At 31.9% G+C, this 21,430-nt stretch overlaps 1 protein-coding gene across 1 annotated transcript in view; it reads right to left on the reverse strand.

The window, feature by feature from the left end:
* Positions 1 to 21,430, reverse strand: part of LOC131847138 (protein lozenge-like) — a 64,264-nt gene that overhangs the window by 826 nt on the left and 42,008 nt on the right. Inside the window, exon 5 of the mRNA XM_059196607.1 lies at positions 923 to 1,057. Within this exon, the coding sequence (XP_059052590.1) occupies positions 923 to 1,057 (135 nt within the window). The remainder of the gene's footprint in view (positions 1 to 922; positions 1,058 to 21,430) is intronic.

Here is a 21,430-nt window from a genome sequence, read left to right on the forward strand (position 1 = left end):
TGACAACGATATTATTGTGTTTAATGTAATAATATTACAATATATATTTCAAATATGTTAAATTAATGTTATGGCGATACTCAATTTATTTGGTTCCAGTGTGATATGTAAATAATTTAACAATTAAATTTCATTACATTTTCTTTAACGTCAGCTATATTATTGCTGCCTCTTTCATAATTTGTGAAGTTCATAAATTTTATAAACATATTTTTGAAATTAACATTTAAATATTATTATCACCTGTAACAACAATTAGCTTAAATAAATCGTTTCCAGCTTTTGATTTGAACCTCATTATACGACAGCAATCGTTGTGGTCAACCACTACATTACATAGTTGTAAATTGAGGAGGTTTGTTTATAACAAGTTAATGCTGTTATTAAATACACTAATTAATTTAATTTCATTATCCTACATGGAAATTAGAAGGTTACAATTATGTTTAAATAATTTATTTCTGGGAATATGTACTAAAAATATAATGCACTAACGAGATGTTTTACGCGCTTATAGAAGTACATTTAATTTTAATCAATTGTAGGGTAGTTTGAAGGGAAATAATTTTCTAAGGGAATGAAAAGAAAACGTTAAGTAGTTAAGCAGGTACCTACACTAAATATGTAATATTGTCACGTGACGCTGACGTAATACATTCTTGAGGAGTATGGTGTCACATCTTCGTACCATGTAATTTTACTATCATGTCTCTAGTTTGTTTTCTTCTTTTTCTCTTATTTGTACAAACTTCTCCAACAAGCCGCTTCAGTGAAGAAGAGTTGGAGCCTTACAAAGCAAGCTGCTTAGTGATAGAAATAAACAGAGGGAGAGGTATTCGCATTCGACGTTGTATAAAGCATGAGAGAAAGAAGAGAAGAAATAAGTCTAGATAAAGAGTATATAAATCGTTTTTATATGTACCTGTAGGTATATGTACAGCAGTAGTCTCAGGTTTATAGTACGACGGCTGTAGGGCCCCATAGGGAGGGTACACGGCAGCCGTAGAAGGGTACCCTGTGTTCCACTCACTGGCACCCAGGATGTTGCCACTGCTCTCTGAAATTCAAGGAAAAAAAAAACATGTATTTCAAAACATCATAAGGACTGTTTTTTGCTTATGTATGATAAACCCTGTTCTATATCTAGATATAGGTAATGCTATTGAACGTGAAGAACGTAACGCAACTAATACTTGTCAGGTCGACCTCCACACTGCGGCCTCCAGTTGAAACCATCATGGTTAATTCTTGGAGAATTAGGCAAGTGGCCTAACTGACCTGACTTCGCGCGTCAATTATTTTGTATTCTTATCATCCTTCGCTGGAGTCCTGAGACAGCATACCATTATCATCCTTAAAAAAACGGATGCAACGACTATATAAGTTTTTCCTTGTAAAAAATATGGTAAATAACTAGAAAAATTATTTAGAAGATCTAAACAATTCGCTTTAACTTGGGATAATCGTTAAATATGTAAAGCTTTTTTAAGATAGAGTTTTGTGCGAGTCACCTCTGTAGGCACAACAATACAGATACGATCTACTTCTGACGTGGAGTTGTAATGTGTACAACATTTAATTTTTAAACATGAAAAGTAGTAATACGCGTGATGACATACTATGATGACGAGTTGTTGAAAAACATTCTATATTGCAATTACTAGTCATATTTTTTGTAAAAAATTTCCGGTAGTTAATGAACTCATAACATCAACTAAATAACTATATAGGCAATGGCCTGTATAGTCACTTACTATAATAATAATAATTGTTATTATTAATTAAACTAAGTCACTAGAATATTTAGATATTCATAAGATTATAGATTTTATTGTATCCTAACAAATTTTTCAGTAACTAGAATTTCTAAATATTCTAATCGTCTAATATATCTAATCTTAACAGGTGTACTGAGTATTTAACTTGTTCGTATTAATACATCTTTTATTGATACACGTATCTTGTTTTTGCACGATTATGTTTTTGGCGGTTTATCTATCTCAATAACGTCTTTAAGGAAAATCCAGGTACTAGGTCGTCATCGCATTTATTGTGCGCATATAATATACGCACAAAAATTATAATGACGTCAAAATGTTGTATTTTTTGTGATGTCATAACCATGACACTAAAAATTTCTATGCAGGAAAATCATAAAATTTAATAGAACTGGGTTTATCCTGTTTTTATAAATAATTTTGTTACTACGAATATTTTCAAAAAAGTCACCTAGAACCTCTTGAAATTCAATTTGAACTTCCAAGTAGCTTAGTAAGTTGTATTTCGGTTGTAGCATACGAAAAAGCAGTGTCATTACATGCACTTCCTAGCATGACGTCTTAGTACATAATTCGTTAATATATTCTTACTGGATGATAACGTGATGAATAAATTCAGGCGTAGGTTACCATTTACTACATCATCCGATGGATCGTCAGTATTGTTATATAATATATTATTATATATGTCACTCAAATTACAAAAATATATAAAATTGCAAAAGCCACCCTGCCTGAGGGATGGCGAGGCAGTGAATAGGACTTTTACCCATCGTTTTAAAAAAAACACAGCCTATGCCGAAGTCAGGAGTTTCGCATATGCATTCTACCCCTCTGAGAAGTTAATTATAATTCTAGAAAGTTCCAACATTTTATTTGCTGTTTGATGGCGATGTCAATAATGTGTTAATATGGAGGTCACGCGTGCGGAACACTACACACGTGAACGCCGCATACGCATCGGGTTTGCCGTCTGATTCATGCGTTTATAGCGGTAGTAAATCACCAATGAAAGTGGAGTTGCTTTCAAAATTATGAATACAATTGCATTTCGTCATTACAGTTTTGGATACTATCACCTTATTTCATACGAATCATAGCGTAAGGAGTAAACTGGTAATTTTTATAGGCTACGTAATATTGAAAGGTAGTCTAAATTTTTGCGATGCGGTGCAGTAAGGACAAACGTAGCGCAGCGTACCGCAATCATGGCCAGGCAATCGCAAAGTTATCTTTAGGGTGTTCAAATGCAATTTTTTATTCAAATAACTTTAATGCACGTTATACATCATTAAAAACTACACCAATGACATTTTCTACCAGTCAACTATGAGTTGTGCAGAGATAAGTTGTTGGCGGTGCAAATAATATTAGATATGTATATATTATAATATATTCAATTATGTTTGCTTACTGTCAAAATAACCACATCAGTGTTACTATTTAAAATTTCCAATTATATCTTCTCAATATATATCTCTATGCTTTTTCAATCTAATTAAAAACTTATAAGGTGAAAAAATATATGTATGATTTGTCGGTTTCGATGACCGACATACGTTATCTTTTAACCCAAAAAAGCGAACTACTATGTTTATGATGATATGTACAGCGGCTTATTATTAACATTAACGGGTTTATTGTATAAAAATATCAAATTGTACTGACTTCGTGCCAAAATTAATCAAAGCTTATTGTAAATTATTAGCGAAACACTTGTTGTTTATCAAGTTTATTAGTCACCACTTTATAAATTTTATTTCTATTAGGTATTTCATCCAAACTTAAGAACTGAGATAATTTGGTATAGATTGATTTACCTTCACGATATCATAATTAACATATGGTGTTATGGAATTCTTAAATGAATTACATAAAACACCTAGTCTGACTTGCTGAATAACCTTTCAATAGCCGCATGGAAAAGTAAAAAAAGATTTATTTGTGTAGGCTATAACTACTATATATTTATTTGTTTAGTGTATGTAGACAGATAAATCGCATTTATAATTCATTTTTGAAATGTTAATTATTATTTAGTGAGTGTAAAAGTGTACAGAAATACTTTCGAATATAATGACTAAACAGGTAAACGAATCTTAGTAACATTTTACTTGAAAATTGTATCACGAAGACGTCTTCGTGGGCTATATATTATTTATAAAAAAAACCACACGATCTCACTCCAACATATAGACAGATAATTACACTTTCAAAATATAAATTGGAACAAGGAGTGAACTATAGTGCCCATAAAATTAATTTATTAGAAAGTCTGTTCCATTGCTTCTTGCTACCCAAAAGAGCAACAGGCGTGAAGGTCAACTACCTTAATAAGTAGTTAATATATTTGTTATATACATATAATTATATTTTACTTTATATTGACGGCCTTGTAGTTTAGCGGTTTATCAAACCGTTTTACTTCCGATTGTCGCGGGGTCTATTCCTCGCACGGTGCAAACATTTGTATTCACGAGTATGACTGTTTATATCCATCTGGGTGTCTATGTATCTGTATTATGTAAGTACTTAAAAAATAAAATCTAAGTATTTATATCAGTGGCATAGGATCCATCCTAACACAAGCTCTGCTTACTGTGGGACTATAGATAGCGCTGAACACAGCAGTTATTTATTTATTATTGTTATATTAAAAAACGTTATACTCTCGCAACATCACAGTTTACAACAATGTTTTGGTGGTAGTTGTGTGAGTCAATGTGCTAATAAAATGATTATGTTAATTTGGTTATAGTAGGCTTTGTATGCATATTGGGTAGGCACGCGAGGCGATGCACGTACACACATGTGTCAATTGTACATTATATTTGGTAGTTTCTTTTAATATATTTGATCGTACCGATTTATGCGGACTTATTTGGCATTTCTACCAAAATAGATGTTGCAAATCATGTACATGTTTTACTAGTTTAAAAATAAATCTGATTGTTGTTTTTGCGGTTGATTTTGTATGATGAATCTTTGATTCAGTAGCTATAATATTATTTGTCTGTACTTTTGTCAGTATTTGTTGTGGTATGAACAGCATTCGACTTTGCAGTTTCGCCGGATAAAAATATTGAATGATAATCCACGACAAAGTTTAATTTATAAAATAAACCGATGGTTTGTTTCTATCTTATTATGTTCATTCTAGTGATCAGAACTGGCATAGCATAAGTAGGTGGTGCTATTTGGTACCTACCTACTAAAATAGTACGTAATATCTAAATATATCGTATATATCAGTAGATTTTAAACATGAAACATATATCCATATATAAACATAAAATCACTTAGGCGTTATTAAAACTCGGCGATTGCTTACGTTCGAACGTATCAAAATAAAAATCTTATCTATGACTGTAAATATATAATTTATAAATAGAACACAGCTTTAATTGGAGTCGCATTAACACTGTCGTAAGCCGTTTACGTCGAATTATGAATAAATGAATCTAATTATTAGCGTCTATGAATCGTGTATGGGATAAGGCATTGACGCAAATGGCCAGTATCTGTTGGTATTTCCAGCGCTTCGATGCGCATGGAACAAGAAGCTCTACAATTTACATTTACATATTTAGACTACAGACTTGTATTCATCACCACTGGTAAATACTGTATCTATACTAAGAACTATGGAAAGTTAACTGGAAAATTATAAATATCGTGAGTAATTTTTCCAATGTGATTGTAGGTGTGTCGTGTTCTTAGTAAAATTGTAAATATTTGCTAAATATTGCATTAAATAAAAAAAGTAATCATAGGCTAGTATGGTTTTGAGATAGTAGATAAGTGAAGACCACAAAGTAAGAGATTAAATAATGAGATTCAGTTCTCTTCGCCTTCCCTAAATAATGAATTATTTAACCCATAAAAATCATTTTAATGTTGACATAAAAATGATATGGTAAAATAAAATTCGATGTTCCGTAAAAAATTAAGTATGGATTATTTACGTACACACGGATCTAAAAATATAAATATTTTCTATATGAAGTTTGGAGAGATTACATTACCTACCTATAAATCTTTTCAATATAGAGTATGTTACGATATAGAAGTGTAGATTGTATTAAAATATGTATTTTTTTATATAGTATACATGATCAATATTAAACGTACACAAATTGGTTTAGAAGATTAACTTGTAAAGTATTTCTCAGAAATTCCACAACGATTGCGCTAAATAAAATAATAAACATTAATTATGTCAAACCACATTGGAACAATGTACTCACGAGATAATATAAAAACACATAATTTATAGTAAAATGAGACTATTAAAAAACAGTAATATTATCATTCAAGGATATTTGTTCTATTATTTTATGAAATGTCAGTGTCTGATAACGCACGTAACTTTATAGCTGATAAATCCATTGTAAACAAAATAATCAAATCTTTCCTATTTATAATAAGTACATATTACTTAAGACAATTTCATACTCGTATATGTAATATTATCTTATCTGTGGTCCAAGTATAAACTGAAATCTAAACACATTGTACGATCAATAATAAACAGCGTTAACTTAACAATATATTTTTTTAACAATCGACTTTAAATCTCTTATATTTAATGTCTATTTCCCAATTTTTTTTTTGTTATTATCTTTTTTTTATTTCATATCTTCCCTGGACAATTAACACAACACCATCTACTAGTAGCCCCATAGTAAGCAGAGTTTGTGTTATGGATTAGATATCTGTTATAAATACCTACTTAGTTATATATATATATATATATATATATATATATATATATATATATAAACACCTCTTTGGGCACTTTGTTGATCACGCCACAAGCGAAACACTTGCTGATTCCACCTTTTGCACTGAATAACTTCATACCTATCGCGTATATCTCAGGCGGTATGGCAACGTCGCATTCTATTTTGCGATGCGGCCATATATATTCGTCGATAGTACGATATACTCGACACTTTTTTTACTAATAATTCGTGACTGAATGGCTCCGAACGGCTAAATTTTTGGTATACACAAAGACTTTTTGGCTCTGAATATATTCCAAAAATCAATTAATTATGTTGATCACTTTATATACTCGTCCTTACTGCGATACTTATTTTCATCCGAATATATATAGATACCGTAACGGTCTATCAATTATGACTTTATTAATTTACTAATGTAGATATTTTATATTCGCAATGCTACATACATGCAAGCTCCAGCAACGGTGGAGACAGGGTCCCCCTGCACCGTACACCGCACCCCGCGCACACAAACAAATTAGATATTTTTGAATACACAAAGACTTTTTGGCTCTGTATATATATTTCAAAAATCAATTAATTGTGTTGATCACTTTATATACTGGTCCTTACTGCGATACTTATTTTAATCCGAATATATATAGATACCGTAACGGTCTATCAATTATGAATTTACTAATCTAGATATTTTATATTCGCAATGCTCCATACATGCAAGCTCCAGCAACGGAGGAGGCAAGGGGGAGCACCGTACACCGCACCCCGCGCACACAAACAAATTAGAATAAATTAAATTCATAAGATTATTTATATATTTCGACTGCCTCAGTGGTCACACCGCTTTACATCCGATGGTCGCGGGTTCGATTTCTCGCACGGTGCAAACATATGTACTCATCGGTCATCGATTGATTTCATCGGTCTGGGTGTTTTATATGTATATTACATATGTATTTACAAGATAAAAATATCTATTTATATCAGTTCAGTATCAGTCTGTGTTAATTGTCCAGGGCTATTTATTATATTTTTATAAACGGTTATCTTTTTCCATCGCACCGCTCGCTATCGACAGTGAATTCATAGAAATGTCACTCTAAAAACAAAAATAGTTTTGTGTTTTGTATTTCAAATACTAAATGCAAAATAGGTATTTTCAAAATACTTTTTCAAAATAAAGTACCTTTTGAAGTTTTGTCCAAACCTCAGATATTTTATTTATTTTAGGTATATCAATCATTACATAGTGTAGTATAAAACAAAGTCGTTGTCGCATCTAACAGTACATAAATAAAGAAAGAAGACTTTTTGGCTCTGATACCGTAACGGACTATCAATTATGAATTTATTATACCTAATCTAGATATTTTATATTCGCAATGCTACATACATTGTAATATCCGCCTCCATTCATTATAACGGTGGAGGGACTAAATAGTTGAATAAAACTGAATAAGCAGTTGCTCCACTCTATAGGTATGCGTCGTCGTCGTATGCTGTTCATTTTTTCACTCGTTTTGGCGCCAAGAGAGGGTCACATAGTCGTGGTCAAGTTAAGAACTTATAATTTAATTTTGATGACAATAGATACAAGTAAAAAGTAGGTATTATATTAATGTACGTAAGTACTGTACTTAAAAATATTTATTCTTTATTGTACATTTGAAAAACTAACACTTAAGGACTTGTACATATACACGTACATACTGCCATTTTCTCTTAAAGACATCCAGAGAAGCACTATTTATCAAATACGCGGGGTGCACCGACCTTTGACCTTATAACAGCTGATTCGCGCGTAACGAATTACATTGCTACTTACATTACTATTTTATAGTGAATATTTCACTATAAAATATTATTATTTCTTTAGATTATGACATAATAGCATAGTTTACATGATTTTAAGGGAAACATACGATAAAAAAAATTCCCGTAAAATGTAAAAGATAAAAAATGGTTATTGTTGGTTATCCTTGAGAGATAGACATATACCATCACGGACTTTTTTGTTGACCTTATTTTGATACATCTCTAAGCACTAGACAATACGCATTTTCATTAAACAGTATTGTATTTTTTTTATTTATTTAACTTTAATGCACAAAAAAATTTGTACATGTGGCGGACTTAATATCTTGCCGCGTTATTTACCAGGCAACCATGAGTGGTGCAGCGAAAGATTATTGGCGGTGCACTAATATAAATAAGAAATGTCAAAAAAAGATTTATAAAGATAATAAAGATAAGCAAAATATACATTTCTATAAAAAAATAACAATATACATACATAAATATATAACCCATAAATGTATAAATAAATACATAATGATCCGATAATCAAATTATAAGTACAGTCTCAAATTGAAAGTAAGAAAAACAGAAAATATAGAGAGAACTATAGGGATATAACAGAAAGATGTGAAAAAAGGAGGACAGTAAAAAAGTTACAAATTTAAATAATGTTCCCGCAATTTCTGTTTATATATATTATATATATTAGGCATACGACTAGCCTTATGACTGTTACTTTTTTTTTAATCTATACATCTATACATGTAAATAAAATTGGAGTGTCTGTTTGTAATATTGAAATAACCGTTTTTTACTACTTGCATATGAATATAAATACGGTACATACACCAAAATAACATATTTTACAAGTTTTGTCTGTCTGTCTGTCTGTTTGTTCCGGCTAATCTCTGAAATAGCTGGACCGATTTTGACGGGACTTTTTTGGCAAGTAGCTGATGTAATAAGGATTAACTTATGCTCCTGTTATTTTAGAAAAATAAAATAAAATTTCACGCGGACGAAGTCGCTGGGGCCAGCTAGTCTATAGATATACCGAGATTTAATATTTAAGTTGCTATTATGTTGTTGACAAAATTTTACTGTAATGTTACTATTACGTTATCCTACACAATTTGTATTATTTTGGATGAATAAATAAATAAATAAATAATAATCTATACATCTATACATATAAATAAAATTGGAGTGTCTGTTTGTAATACTGAAATAACCGTTTTTTACTACATGCATATGAATATATATAAGGTACATATACCAAAATAACAATTTTTATGATTTTTGTCTGTCTGTCTGTCGGTCTGTTTGTTCCGGCTAATCTCTGAAATGGCTGGACTGATTTTGACGGTACTTTTTTTGGCAGGTAGCTGATTTATAAGGAGTAACTTAGGCTACTTTTATTTTAGAAAAATAAAGTTAAATTCCACGCGGACGAAGTCGCGGGAACAGCTTGTTTTTAATAAAAACGGTTTATTTGATAGAAAAAACATCTTTTTTGTGGTACTTGAGAATGTTGAAGCCTGTTGTTTGTAATATTGAAATAATCGTTTTTTACTACTTGCATATGAATATAAATACGGTACATACACCAAAATAACATATTTTACAATTTTTGTCCGTCTGTCTGTTTGTTCCAGCTAATCTCTGAAATGGCTGGACCGATTTTGACGGGACTTTTTTTGGCAGGTAGCTGATGTAATAAGGAGTAACTTACTTTTATTTTAGAAAAATAAAGTTATAAACCACGTGGACGAAGTCGCGGGAACAGCTAGTGTATAATATATTAGAGATACCTACGTGTTTTTTTATTGATGACTAGCTGTACACGGGATTTCGTCCGTGTGGAATTTCACTTTATTTTTCTAAAACATAAGAAGTTAAATTCCACGCGGACGAAGTCGCGTGTACAGCTAGTTGTCGGTAGTCTAGCGATTTAGCTAGCACACTGCTTTGATTCCTGCTTGGTGGTCGAGGGTTCGATTCCTCGCACGCTGCAAACATTTGTATTCATGAGTAGGATTGTTTGTAACGGTCTGGGTGTTTTCTATGTATAGATAATATATATGTATTTACGAAAAAAATCTTTGTATTTATATCAGTTGTCTAGTACCCATAACATAATCTTCAGCTAGCTTAACTTGGGTCTAGATGAAGCTGTGTGAATTGTCCTGAGATTACTATTATTATTAATTGGTACACAGGTAAACTACTAACTAGGCCATATTGGTGTTGTTTGTTATGGTGAAAAAACTAGTATATATATAAGTTACACGTACAATTTCAAAGACTTATTTCTTGAAAACTACTGGCTATTCTGAAATAAAACTTTAGGGTTTGTATATGTAATGTTTGCATATAAAATATGATTAAAGGTTACCAGTGTATTTACACTTTTACTGAACAAACAGAGTTGTTTAATACTGAAAATATTGTGTGGAAGGCATCAATTACTTTCAGTGCATGTATAGATTTTCTCTTTTCCTAATTATTATTATTATTAAGTTTAAAGTGGTTGAATTTTACGTAAGGGGTATTTATACATTATTTCTAATTTACCATTTATTTTAAGTTTTTTAAACTCTATTCATCGAGACCTATCTAATGAGTCCAAACACGATATTTCTGCTGTAAGTTTTCGAAGAGTATGTTCAGCATCTGATAATACTGGTGCCAGCATGAAGTCAAGGTTAACAGATAACTAATTACTTTTATTTCGTCAAAATCTTTAGATTACGTATAATAAATTCATAATATCGCTACCTATTCAAATCAAAACAAGTATTAGGTACTTCATGTACTAGTATATAAATTCATCAACACACAAGTAAATGATTTTTAAATATATTCAGAGCCAAAAAATCTTTGTGCATTTAAAAAATTTTGCCGATACGGATTCACTATTGCAGGAAATTGTTGAAAAAATATATATCGAGTATAGGTATCTACTACTATCGACGAATACATTTGGCAACAACGCATGGTCTCGGCCGGAACGGCAACATCGCATATTAGAATACAAAGATAGTGGTAGAAAGAGAGAGACAGTGGAATCAGCAATATCTACGGATCGTGGCTGGATGAACTAAGTGTGCAAGTTTATATAAATGTATATATATATATATACATTTGTCTTTAATTCAAAGGAAATATAAATAATGAACGCATCACATTTAAAACAGTATAAATAGTTAATAATTTAATAATAAGTTAATAGTTTAATAAGTACGTACGTAATATTATCACATGGTAACAGCACGTATTATGGCAAAAATAAATTTCGGCTGATTTGAAAAGATTTATTATAGTAATAATAGTAATCTCAGGACAATTCACACAGCTTCATCTAGACCCAAGTTAAGCTAGCTGAAGATTATGTTATGGGTACTGATATAAATACAAAGATTTTTTTTCGTAAATACATATATATTATCTATACATAGAAAACACCCAGACCGTTACAAACAATCATACTCATAAATACAAATGTTTGCAGCGTGCGAGGAATCGAACCCTCGACCACCAAGCAGGAATCAAAGCAGTGTGCTAGCTAAATCGCTAGACTACCGACAACTAGCTGTACACGCGACTTCGTCCGCGTGGACTTTAACTTCTTATATTTTAGAAAAATAAAGTTAAATTCAACACGGACGAAATCCCGTGTACAGCTAGTCATCAATAAAAAAACACGTAGGTATCTCTAATATATTACACACTAGCTGTTCCCGCGGCTTCGTCCACGTGGTTTTTAACTTTATTTTCTAAAATAAAAGTAGCCTAAGTTACTCCTTATTACATCAGCTACCTGCCAAAAAAAGTTCCGTCAAAATCGGTCCAGCCATTTCAGAGATTAGCTGGAACAAACAGACAGACGGACAAAAATTGTAAAATATGTTATTTTGGTGTATGTACCGTATTTATATGCAAGTAGTAAAAAACGGTTATTTCAATATTACAAACAACAGGCTTCAACATTCTCAAGTACCACAAGAAAAGATGTTTTTTCTATCAAATAAACCGTTTTTATTAAAAACAAGCTGTTCCCGCGACTTCGTCCGCGTGGAATTAAACTTTATTTTTCTAAAATAAAAGTAACCTAAGTTACTCCTTATAAATCAGCTACCTGCCAAAAAAAGTACCGTCAAAATCGGTCCAGCCATTTCAGAGATTAGCCGGAACAAACAGACCGACAGACAGACAGACTAAAATTATAAAAATTGTTATTTTGGTATATATACCTTATATATATTCATATGCAAGTAGTAAAAACGGTTATTTCAATATTGCAAACAGACACTCCAATTTTATTTACATGTATAGATGTATAGATTATTATTTATTTATTTATTTATTCATCAAAATAATACAAATTGTGTAGGATAACGTAATAGTAACATTACAGTAAAATTTTGTCAACAACATAATAGCAACTTAAATATTAAATCTCGGTATATCTATAGACTAGCTGGCCCCAGCGACTTCGTCCGCGTGAAATTTTATTTTATTTTTCTAAAATAACAGTAGCGTAAGTTAATCCTTATTGCATCAGCTACTTGCCAAAAAAAGTCCCGTCAAAATCGGTCCAGCTATTTCAGAGATTAGCCGGAACAAACAGACAGACAGACAGACAAAACTTGTAAAATATGTTATTTTGGTGTATGTACCGTATTTATATTCATATGCAAGTAGTAAAAACGGTTATTTCAATATTGCAAACAGACACTCCAATTTTATTTACATGTATAGATGTATAGATTAAAAAAAAGTAACAGTCATAAGGCTAGTCGTATGCCTAATATATATAATAATGTAATAGATTCATTTAAACAGAAATTGCGGCAACATTATTTAAATTTGTAACTTTTTTACTGTCCTTCTCCATTTTTCACATCTTTCTGTTATATCCCTATAGTTCTCTCTATATTTTCTGTTTTTCTTACTTTCAATTTGAGACTGTACTTATAATTTGATTATCAGATCATTATGTATTTATTTATATATAATATTTATACATTTATGGGTTATATTTAAATGAATTTAATCGATAAAATCGTTGTTAAGTATTAAATTAATTGTAAGTGATATTAACTATTATATTATGCATAAAAAATATTTGTAATAATAAAGAAAATACATTTAAAATGTTTTACTTGTTGTGTTAGTTATTTATAAGATCTTACTATAATTGTTAGCTGCTTTACAATTTAGAAAGTACAATAGGTAATGTAAATTAAAATTAATTGAATACTTAACAACGTTTTGTTCGATTAAAGTCATTTAATTATTAAAATAGTTAATTTAAAATTAGAATAAAGACGAAAAAAATCGGTGGCGGGAATCGAACCTTGAGCGTCCGTTTTGGTAAGTTGATTCAAAGGCTTATTAAAATCAAAATTCAAAATTCAAAATTCAAAGGCTTAATTCTTCGAAATTACTGGTCATTTTGAAATAATACTTAGGGTTCGCATACCCTTATCGGATACTACTACTACACGGAGTTTCGTCAAAATAAAATACCTAGGTTAGGTATAATAAATTCATAATTAATAGACCGTTACGGTATCTGTATATATTCGGATCAAAACAAGTACTATGAAATAAGAACGAGTATATAAATTGATTAACACAAGTAATTGATTTTTGAAATATATTCAGAGCCAAAAAGTTTTCTTTCTTTATTTATGTACTTGTTAGATGCGACAGCGACTTTGTTTTATACTATACTATACTATACTATGTAATGATTGATATACCTAAAATAAATAAAATATCTGAGGTTTGGACAAAAACTCAAAGGGTAATTTATTTTGAAAAGACTTATTTTGCTTTTAGTGTTATAGTACTTTAAGTGTTATATTTTAAGTAACAATGTTTAATTATAATTAATACCACTGCACCAACACTCCGATCGTGCAAAAAAATTTGCTGTTTCATTATTTTTTAGTTCAATTAGTGGTCTACCTAAGTCCTGGGCTAAGGGGGGGAGAGTCATGACCCCCCATGACTCCCAAGACCTCCATGACGCCCCCCTGGATCCGCCGTTACGTCTTTCTTCATTCGCTCAGTAACGTTGTTACAAAAGGAAAAATTCCCGTCCAAAAATAACAAGTATTGAAGTTTGATCTGGAGTCACGTTACTCCAGACTGATTTCTATAAATATTTAAATTAGATAGACTATTATTCTTGAAATACTAGTAAAACATTATTAAGTTACTGTAGCCATAATGTAGTAGCCCAAACGTGCCAATGAGGAAGCCCTTGGCAAATGCTGCACCCTGATTGGCCCGTTTGAATTGGATCAAGAAGTGGTCGTATGCCAAAAAGGTGGATTTGTATAAAATCGTGTATAAATCGCTTAATTATTATTATTACTCGTCGTGACAGTTGTGGCTCAAAAGGGATCAACATTTATATATGGTCATCTGGCATTAGATCAACAAAAGGCCTCCGGATCAACAAGTGAAAAAGGATCAACAAAAAACTACCTATACGGCACGTCTGAGCCACAAAGTGCCCAAGGGGATATTTATATATATATATATATATATATATATATATATATTTAAATTCATTCATAATATAGCGGCGGTATAAACAATCTTACTAATGCATACAAATGTTTGCAACGTGCACAAATGTTTGCAGGTGTACTAAACCACTAGACTACCGAGGTCGTCAAAATCAAGTTAATGCATTATTAAGTATTTGCGATTTGTACAAAATAATAATTTCTCGTTTCTAATGATTTGTAGGGCAGTTCAACCAGTACATAAGTAGGAAAGTGCGCTTGGTTCCAACGATCCACTTCATTTTGCGATATCCGCCATCTATAAATGAAGCATGTACTTACCTACCCATTGACATGTTATTGTAATCAGTACTTAAATTAAAATGGACACGGATTTGAATTTAAATTTGCTGTCAATATTATCATATTATGTTATCTGTGATATTATCAAGTAAGTAAATAAACTTTTATACGACGACCGATATTCGACCAGATGCATATTACACACACTTATATTCTAGCAAATTCGTGCTTGCACTTCATAAAAATGACGATTATATTGATATCATTTAAATAGTCAGATTCATGATCAATAAAAAAATGCTATTTGATTATGTTTTATTTAGTAGAAATGTTGTTTGCTAGCAATGTCTTAAATTGTACATAAATAGCAATATTGCTTGTTATCATTAATGAAGCAACCACCTAAATAATATTATTGCAAAAAAAAAAATGTTATTCAACACAGCCTGTGTTGTAAGCCTAGGATGCAATGATATAACGATAATTGATTTTTAAAGAACTTACAACACTTGATATTACATTTTATCAAAAACAAAATTAAGTTTTGATTGCTATGTACAATTATTTGAAAGCCATTTACGAGTATTATAAAAACTTAGCTTCTGGCATTTGACAGATTTCTGAAAAGATCTCGCTTGCTATATTAACATAGTAGGAACGGACAGGGAGCATAGGCCTGCCGGTGACGTGGGATAATTACCATCCCCCCACCCCGCTGTGCAGCGTCCCCACCCCTTGTCCCTTCCAGCTTGCAGTGCATCGCACGTAATGTTACATTAACACCCTCACCTCGGCCGCGTGCGAACTGTCAAAACATCAACCTGTATAACGAATGAAAATATTTCTCGACTATAGTTTTGATGAAATAAAATTGCTACTGACTACTAATGGGTTGTTATTATAAGACCATTCGAAATTTGAAAAAAGTGAGTTCGATGTACGACTGCGATTACAAATTTTGGTTCTATGAGTACATGAGTTTTTGTATTTTGCGATTTTTTCTTAACTCTATTCTAGTAATACAATATTTTATAAAAAGGGATTTAGTAATAATTCATTCGCGCTTGTACTTCTCACACTTTTTGTAAACTACCTAGATAAATATTAAAGTTGCCATAATTAGGAATCTAAATATATATAACTCAAAGGTGACTGACGTAGTGATCTATCAATGCACAGCCCAAACCAATGGACGGATCGGGCTGAAATTTGGCATGCAGTTAGATATTATGACGTAGGCATCCTCTAACAAAGGATTTTGATAAATTCCACCCCTAAGGAGATAAATTAACGCGAGCGAAGTCGCGGGCAAAAGCTAGTAATTGATAAGTACTTTCAATTCAGTGCTTATCAACTATTCCGCTCTATTAGCGTAAAGATATAAATATTTATCCCTAATTAATATCTGGATTAGGATTTTGCTTACCGTTATTTATTTTTTCATTATTGTATGTAGTTCATTTCGTGCAATGAGATAAGTAGGTAGCAACTCAAAGACTTAGCTTATCCGCTTAGGAACTGTACTTTACTATAATACTAATACATACACATATAATTTTATGATGCATTCTGTTTGTCGCAATGGCATATTATCGTATCACTGTTCTCACAAACTATTATTCTAACAATGTGATATAACTACTGTAGGTTCGAAGTGTGATAACTGATAAAACAAAATGATTTTCCCATGTTAACTTATCGTGAGAATGTTGTTTTTAATATTCAAATCCTATTGAAATATATTATAGCAAACATTTGATATTGTAATACATATTGTTCATAATGAAATTGGCATCCTATTATTATTATTTAAGGACTAAGAAGTTTTTCAAAAATTAAACATATGTCTAATTATGTATCTACTGATCAGCAGATTTATTAGAGAGAGAGGATCTTGAGAGACTATATATAAATCAAATGACTTTGTATGAAGTATGTGATATTCTATTAACTGTAATAATAAGTATAGTACACTGTATACTAGCTACTACTTATAATTATTACTTGTATTCTGTTTATTTATTCTACCTTCGAAAGCTTGTTTTCATGCTGTGTTCTAGTCTAAAAACTGAAGTACATATGAATACGAATTGTGACTAATCGGGAGAGAACTGAAAGCGATAATTGTTCAGAGATGATAATGCACGAGCGCTGTTTATCACAGACGACACGGAATCTGGTGTGTATATGTCGCTTTTTAATATAGTATTCTTTTTTTCTTTTTCATGACAATTCACACAGCGCCATCTAGTCCAAACATAATATATATATCTATATATATATATACATATATATATATATTATATATATATAATATGTAATATACATATAGAAAACACCCAGATTGATGTCGACAATCATGCTTATATATACAAACGTTTATACCATGCGAGGAATCGAACCCGCGACCATCGGGAGTAAGGTGGTGTGCTGAACCGCTAGACCATGGAGGCCGTTAAATTCATAAAGTTCATTTCATTTTAACGTATAATAATAATAATAAAACTACATACAAAATAATAAGAAAATACAGTAAATAGTAAAATAATAACAAAAGGCGGTTATCGCTAAATGCAATCTCTTACTGACAACCTAGAAGAGAGGACTTATGTACATAGAATAGGGTAGGTGGCTCACATAAGACACTATTTATTATACGACTAGATATAATACTTACATTAGGGAATAAATATATAAACCTACATATATACATACATATATACTACATATTGGAAGAATGAGAAAAAAAAACATGTACTATGAAGAGAGATAATGAGATCTTAGTCTATTTTTAAATGATGCATGTGTTTGAGCTGATCGAATGGAGAGTGCTAGAGAGTTCCAGAGGCGAATGGCTTGGACAGTGAAGGAGTTGGAATAATATGTGGAGGAGTGAGCAGGGATCGTCAAACATAGGCTTCTGGTACTACGCAAAGCAGAACCGGGGGATTTTAAAATTAAACGACGTACTCACGTTGACAAGTAGCACAGAGAGAGAGAATATTTATTACAGAACAAACAAATATGTCTACCGACATTACACAACAGATGGCAGCACTTAGCATATTGTATAGATATACTTTTAACACACCCACTATATCTAACAATATGGACATACAAAAAAAAATATTATAATCTCTGAATACCTAATACATCCAAAAACTTATAATGTTTCACAACACATAAAGCCTTTGTGAATACATCAGCTGGCATCTCAGCTGTAGGCAAATATTTCACATTTACAATTTTATTTACTACACATTCTCTACAAAAGTGAAATTTAATGTCTATGTGTTTTGTACGCTTGTGAAACATTGGATTCATAGTTAGCTTTTGTGCACTCTGATTATCATTGAACAAATCAATGGTATACAAATTTTGTGTAATTTCATGTATTAAATTTCTCAAATAAACAGCTTCTTTACATGCTTCTGTAATAGCCATATATTCGGCTTCACTACTAGACAAGGCTACAGTAGTTTGTTTTTAGATTCCCAAGAAATTACACAACCAGACAAAGTGAAACAATATCCCGTATATGACCTCCTATCTATAACATTTGTACCCCAATCTGCATCTACATATCCTTCTAATATTGAATTTCCATCAGCAGTGTACTTCAAACCGTAATTTTTAGTAAATTTTAAATATCTCAATAGGCGCTTTACATATGCACAATGTTCTCTAGAATAGCAATTGTTAAATTGACTTAAAAATCCAACTGTATAAGTAATATCAGGTCTGGTTAGAACTGCTAAGTACATTAGACAACCAATAATTTGCTGATATGGAAATTTTCCAACATAGTTTTCCCCCTTAGATACATGCAACTTAGTTTCCATAGGAGTCTGAATGGGTTTGCATTGACTCATGTTAAATTTTTGTAACACCTGATCAATATAATCAGACTGGTTCAATGTGATAGTTTTCTCAGATTTATTAACATTTACATTGACACCAAGACACTTTTTAATTTCGCCTAAATCTTTAAGTTTGAAATGGCTAGCTAATACTTTTTTTAAATATTCTGTTTCTTTACAATCATTCGAAAAAATAAAAAAATCATCCACAAAGAGTGTAACAATAGTCCTCAAATTATTTCTAATTTTTGTGTACATACATGGTTCTATCTTAGATCTCCTATAACCAATATTTAACAAACATTTATCTACTTTCCTGTACCATGCTCTCGAAGATTGTTTAAGTCCGTAGATTGCCTTTTTTAATTTAAGTACTTGACCCTCATGGGTCTGCTCGGAAAATCCTTCTGGCAACTGCATAAAAATGGTTTCATCAAGAGCACCGTTCAGGAAGGCTGTAGTTACATCAAGGTGAGTAATGTCAAATCCTAACTTTACTGACAATGCAAATAGTAACCTCAATGTAGTATGCCTCACAACAGGCGAAAAGGTTTCTGTATAGTCTATACCTTCAATTTGTGAAAAACCCTTAGCAACTAAACGTGCACGGAACCGAACTTTGTTATCACTATCATATTTTTTACGAAGCACCCACTTACACTGTACAACCCTACCATCTTGTGGACTATCACATAATTCCCATGCATCATTTTCTTTGAAACACTGTAGTTCTTCTTGCATGGCCAACATCCACTGTTTCTTTTCTGATCCATTTAAAGCATCATACAGTGTCAAACCTGCATCATCATCATAGGTTTCAGCGCTTGTACAAAGATTAGACATACCATATCTCTCTGGTGGTTTCCGTGTGCGTCTGGATCTGTACATTAAATCTTCATTTTCACACTGAAGTGTACTCTCTGAGTCTTCATAATCGCTTGGAATATATGTTTTATCATTGTCATCATCATAGAAATAATCATTTTCACTGTTGGAGCTATCTTCAAGACTAGATGTTGATTCAAAACTTGTTACCTTCTGTCCTTTTTGTATTTGTTTAACCTCATCCCCCACTGAAGCAATATTCTGGTCTTGCACTTGAATCATACATTCAGAATTGATTTCTGGCTCAATAATGACCACATCTCTACTTGTAAACACTGTTCTTGTTTCTGGGTTATAGACTCTGTATCCCTTTATGTTATCTGGGTATCCTGTAAGAATACATTTCACAGATTTCTTATCCCATTTCTTACGCTTTTGTTTAGCAACATGTACCATGACAGTGCTACCAAATATTCTAATATGACTTATATCTGGTTTTGTGCCAGTCCATAGTTCATATGGTGTGCTGTAATCCAACGCAGCAGCCACAGTTCGATTCTGTAGGTATACTGCCGTATTGGTGGCCTCACCCCAAAACTCTTTTCCCAGGTTTGCATCAAACAGTAGACATCTCGCTTTTTCTACGACTGTGCGATTAGATCTTTCACATAAACCATTTTGTTCTGGGGTGTATGGGTTGCTTTTCTGGTGAATAATACCAGCACTGTTTAGGTAATCTTCAAATTCCTTATTGCAATACTCTAATCCATTATCACTTCTTATCACTTTTATTGTTCTTTTTGTTTGATTTTCCACCTGTGCTTTGAATATCTTGAAATACTTCAGAGCCTCATTTTTGTGCTTCAGAAAATAAACAAATGTTATGCGACTGTAGTCATCGACAAATAACAAGAAATATCTTGCACCTCCTATCGATGTAGTCTCCATAGGGCCACAAATGTCTGTGTATAAATCTAGCAAGTTACTGCTTCTTTGGCCACTGCTTTTAAATGGTATGACACTGTTTACCTTCACAACATGTTGTACACGAAGCCTTGCTTATTTCTACTTTTTCATCTAATGACATTCCCAAGACAGCATTTTTCATTTTATTTAAGTATTCCCTGTTGACATGTCCTAATCTGCGATGCCATGTTACTCCTGACACAGCTGATGCAGCCAAATACTCCTGGGATACTAAGTTTACTTTGTATACCCCATTGACCAATACTGCTGTAGCGACTAGCTGTTGCTTTTTATTGTAAACACAACAGCCTTTGTCTGTGAAAGACACACTGTTTCCTTTTTTAATTAGTTGACTGACTGATAGTAGGTTAGTAGTCAAAGATGGTATACAGCATACGTCTTCTATCACGATGTCGTACTCACAATCATCAGTTGAAGTCGTTATTTTAACATTGCCAGAACACAATACTGTCATCTTCTCACTGTTAGCTACGACAATTCCTTTATTTTGTTCATATCTGGCATTCATAACCCAACTTTCGTTTGCTGTTAGGTGTACACTTGCCCCGGAGTCGATATACCAATCATTTTTGTTAAAATTCGTGCTTAAAAATACTGCACTAAATGCGTTT

This window comes from Achroia grisella, unplaced genomic scaffold (assembly GCF_030625045.1).
Source record: "Achroia grisella isolate CSIRO2021 unplaced genomic scaffold, CSIRO_AGI_Agris_v1 utg516, whole genome shotgun sequence".
NCBI lineage: Eukaryota > Metazoa > Arthropoda > Insecta > Lepidoptera > Pyralidae > Achroia > Achroia grisella.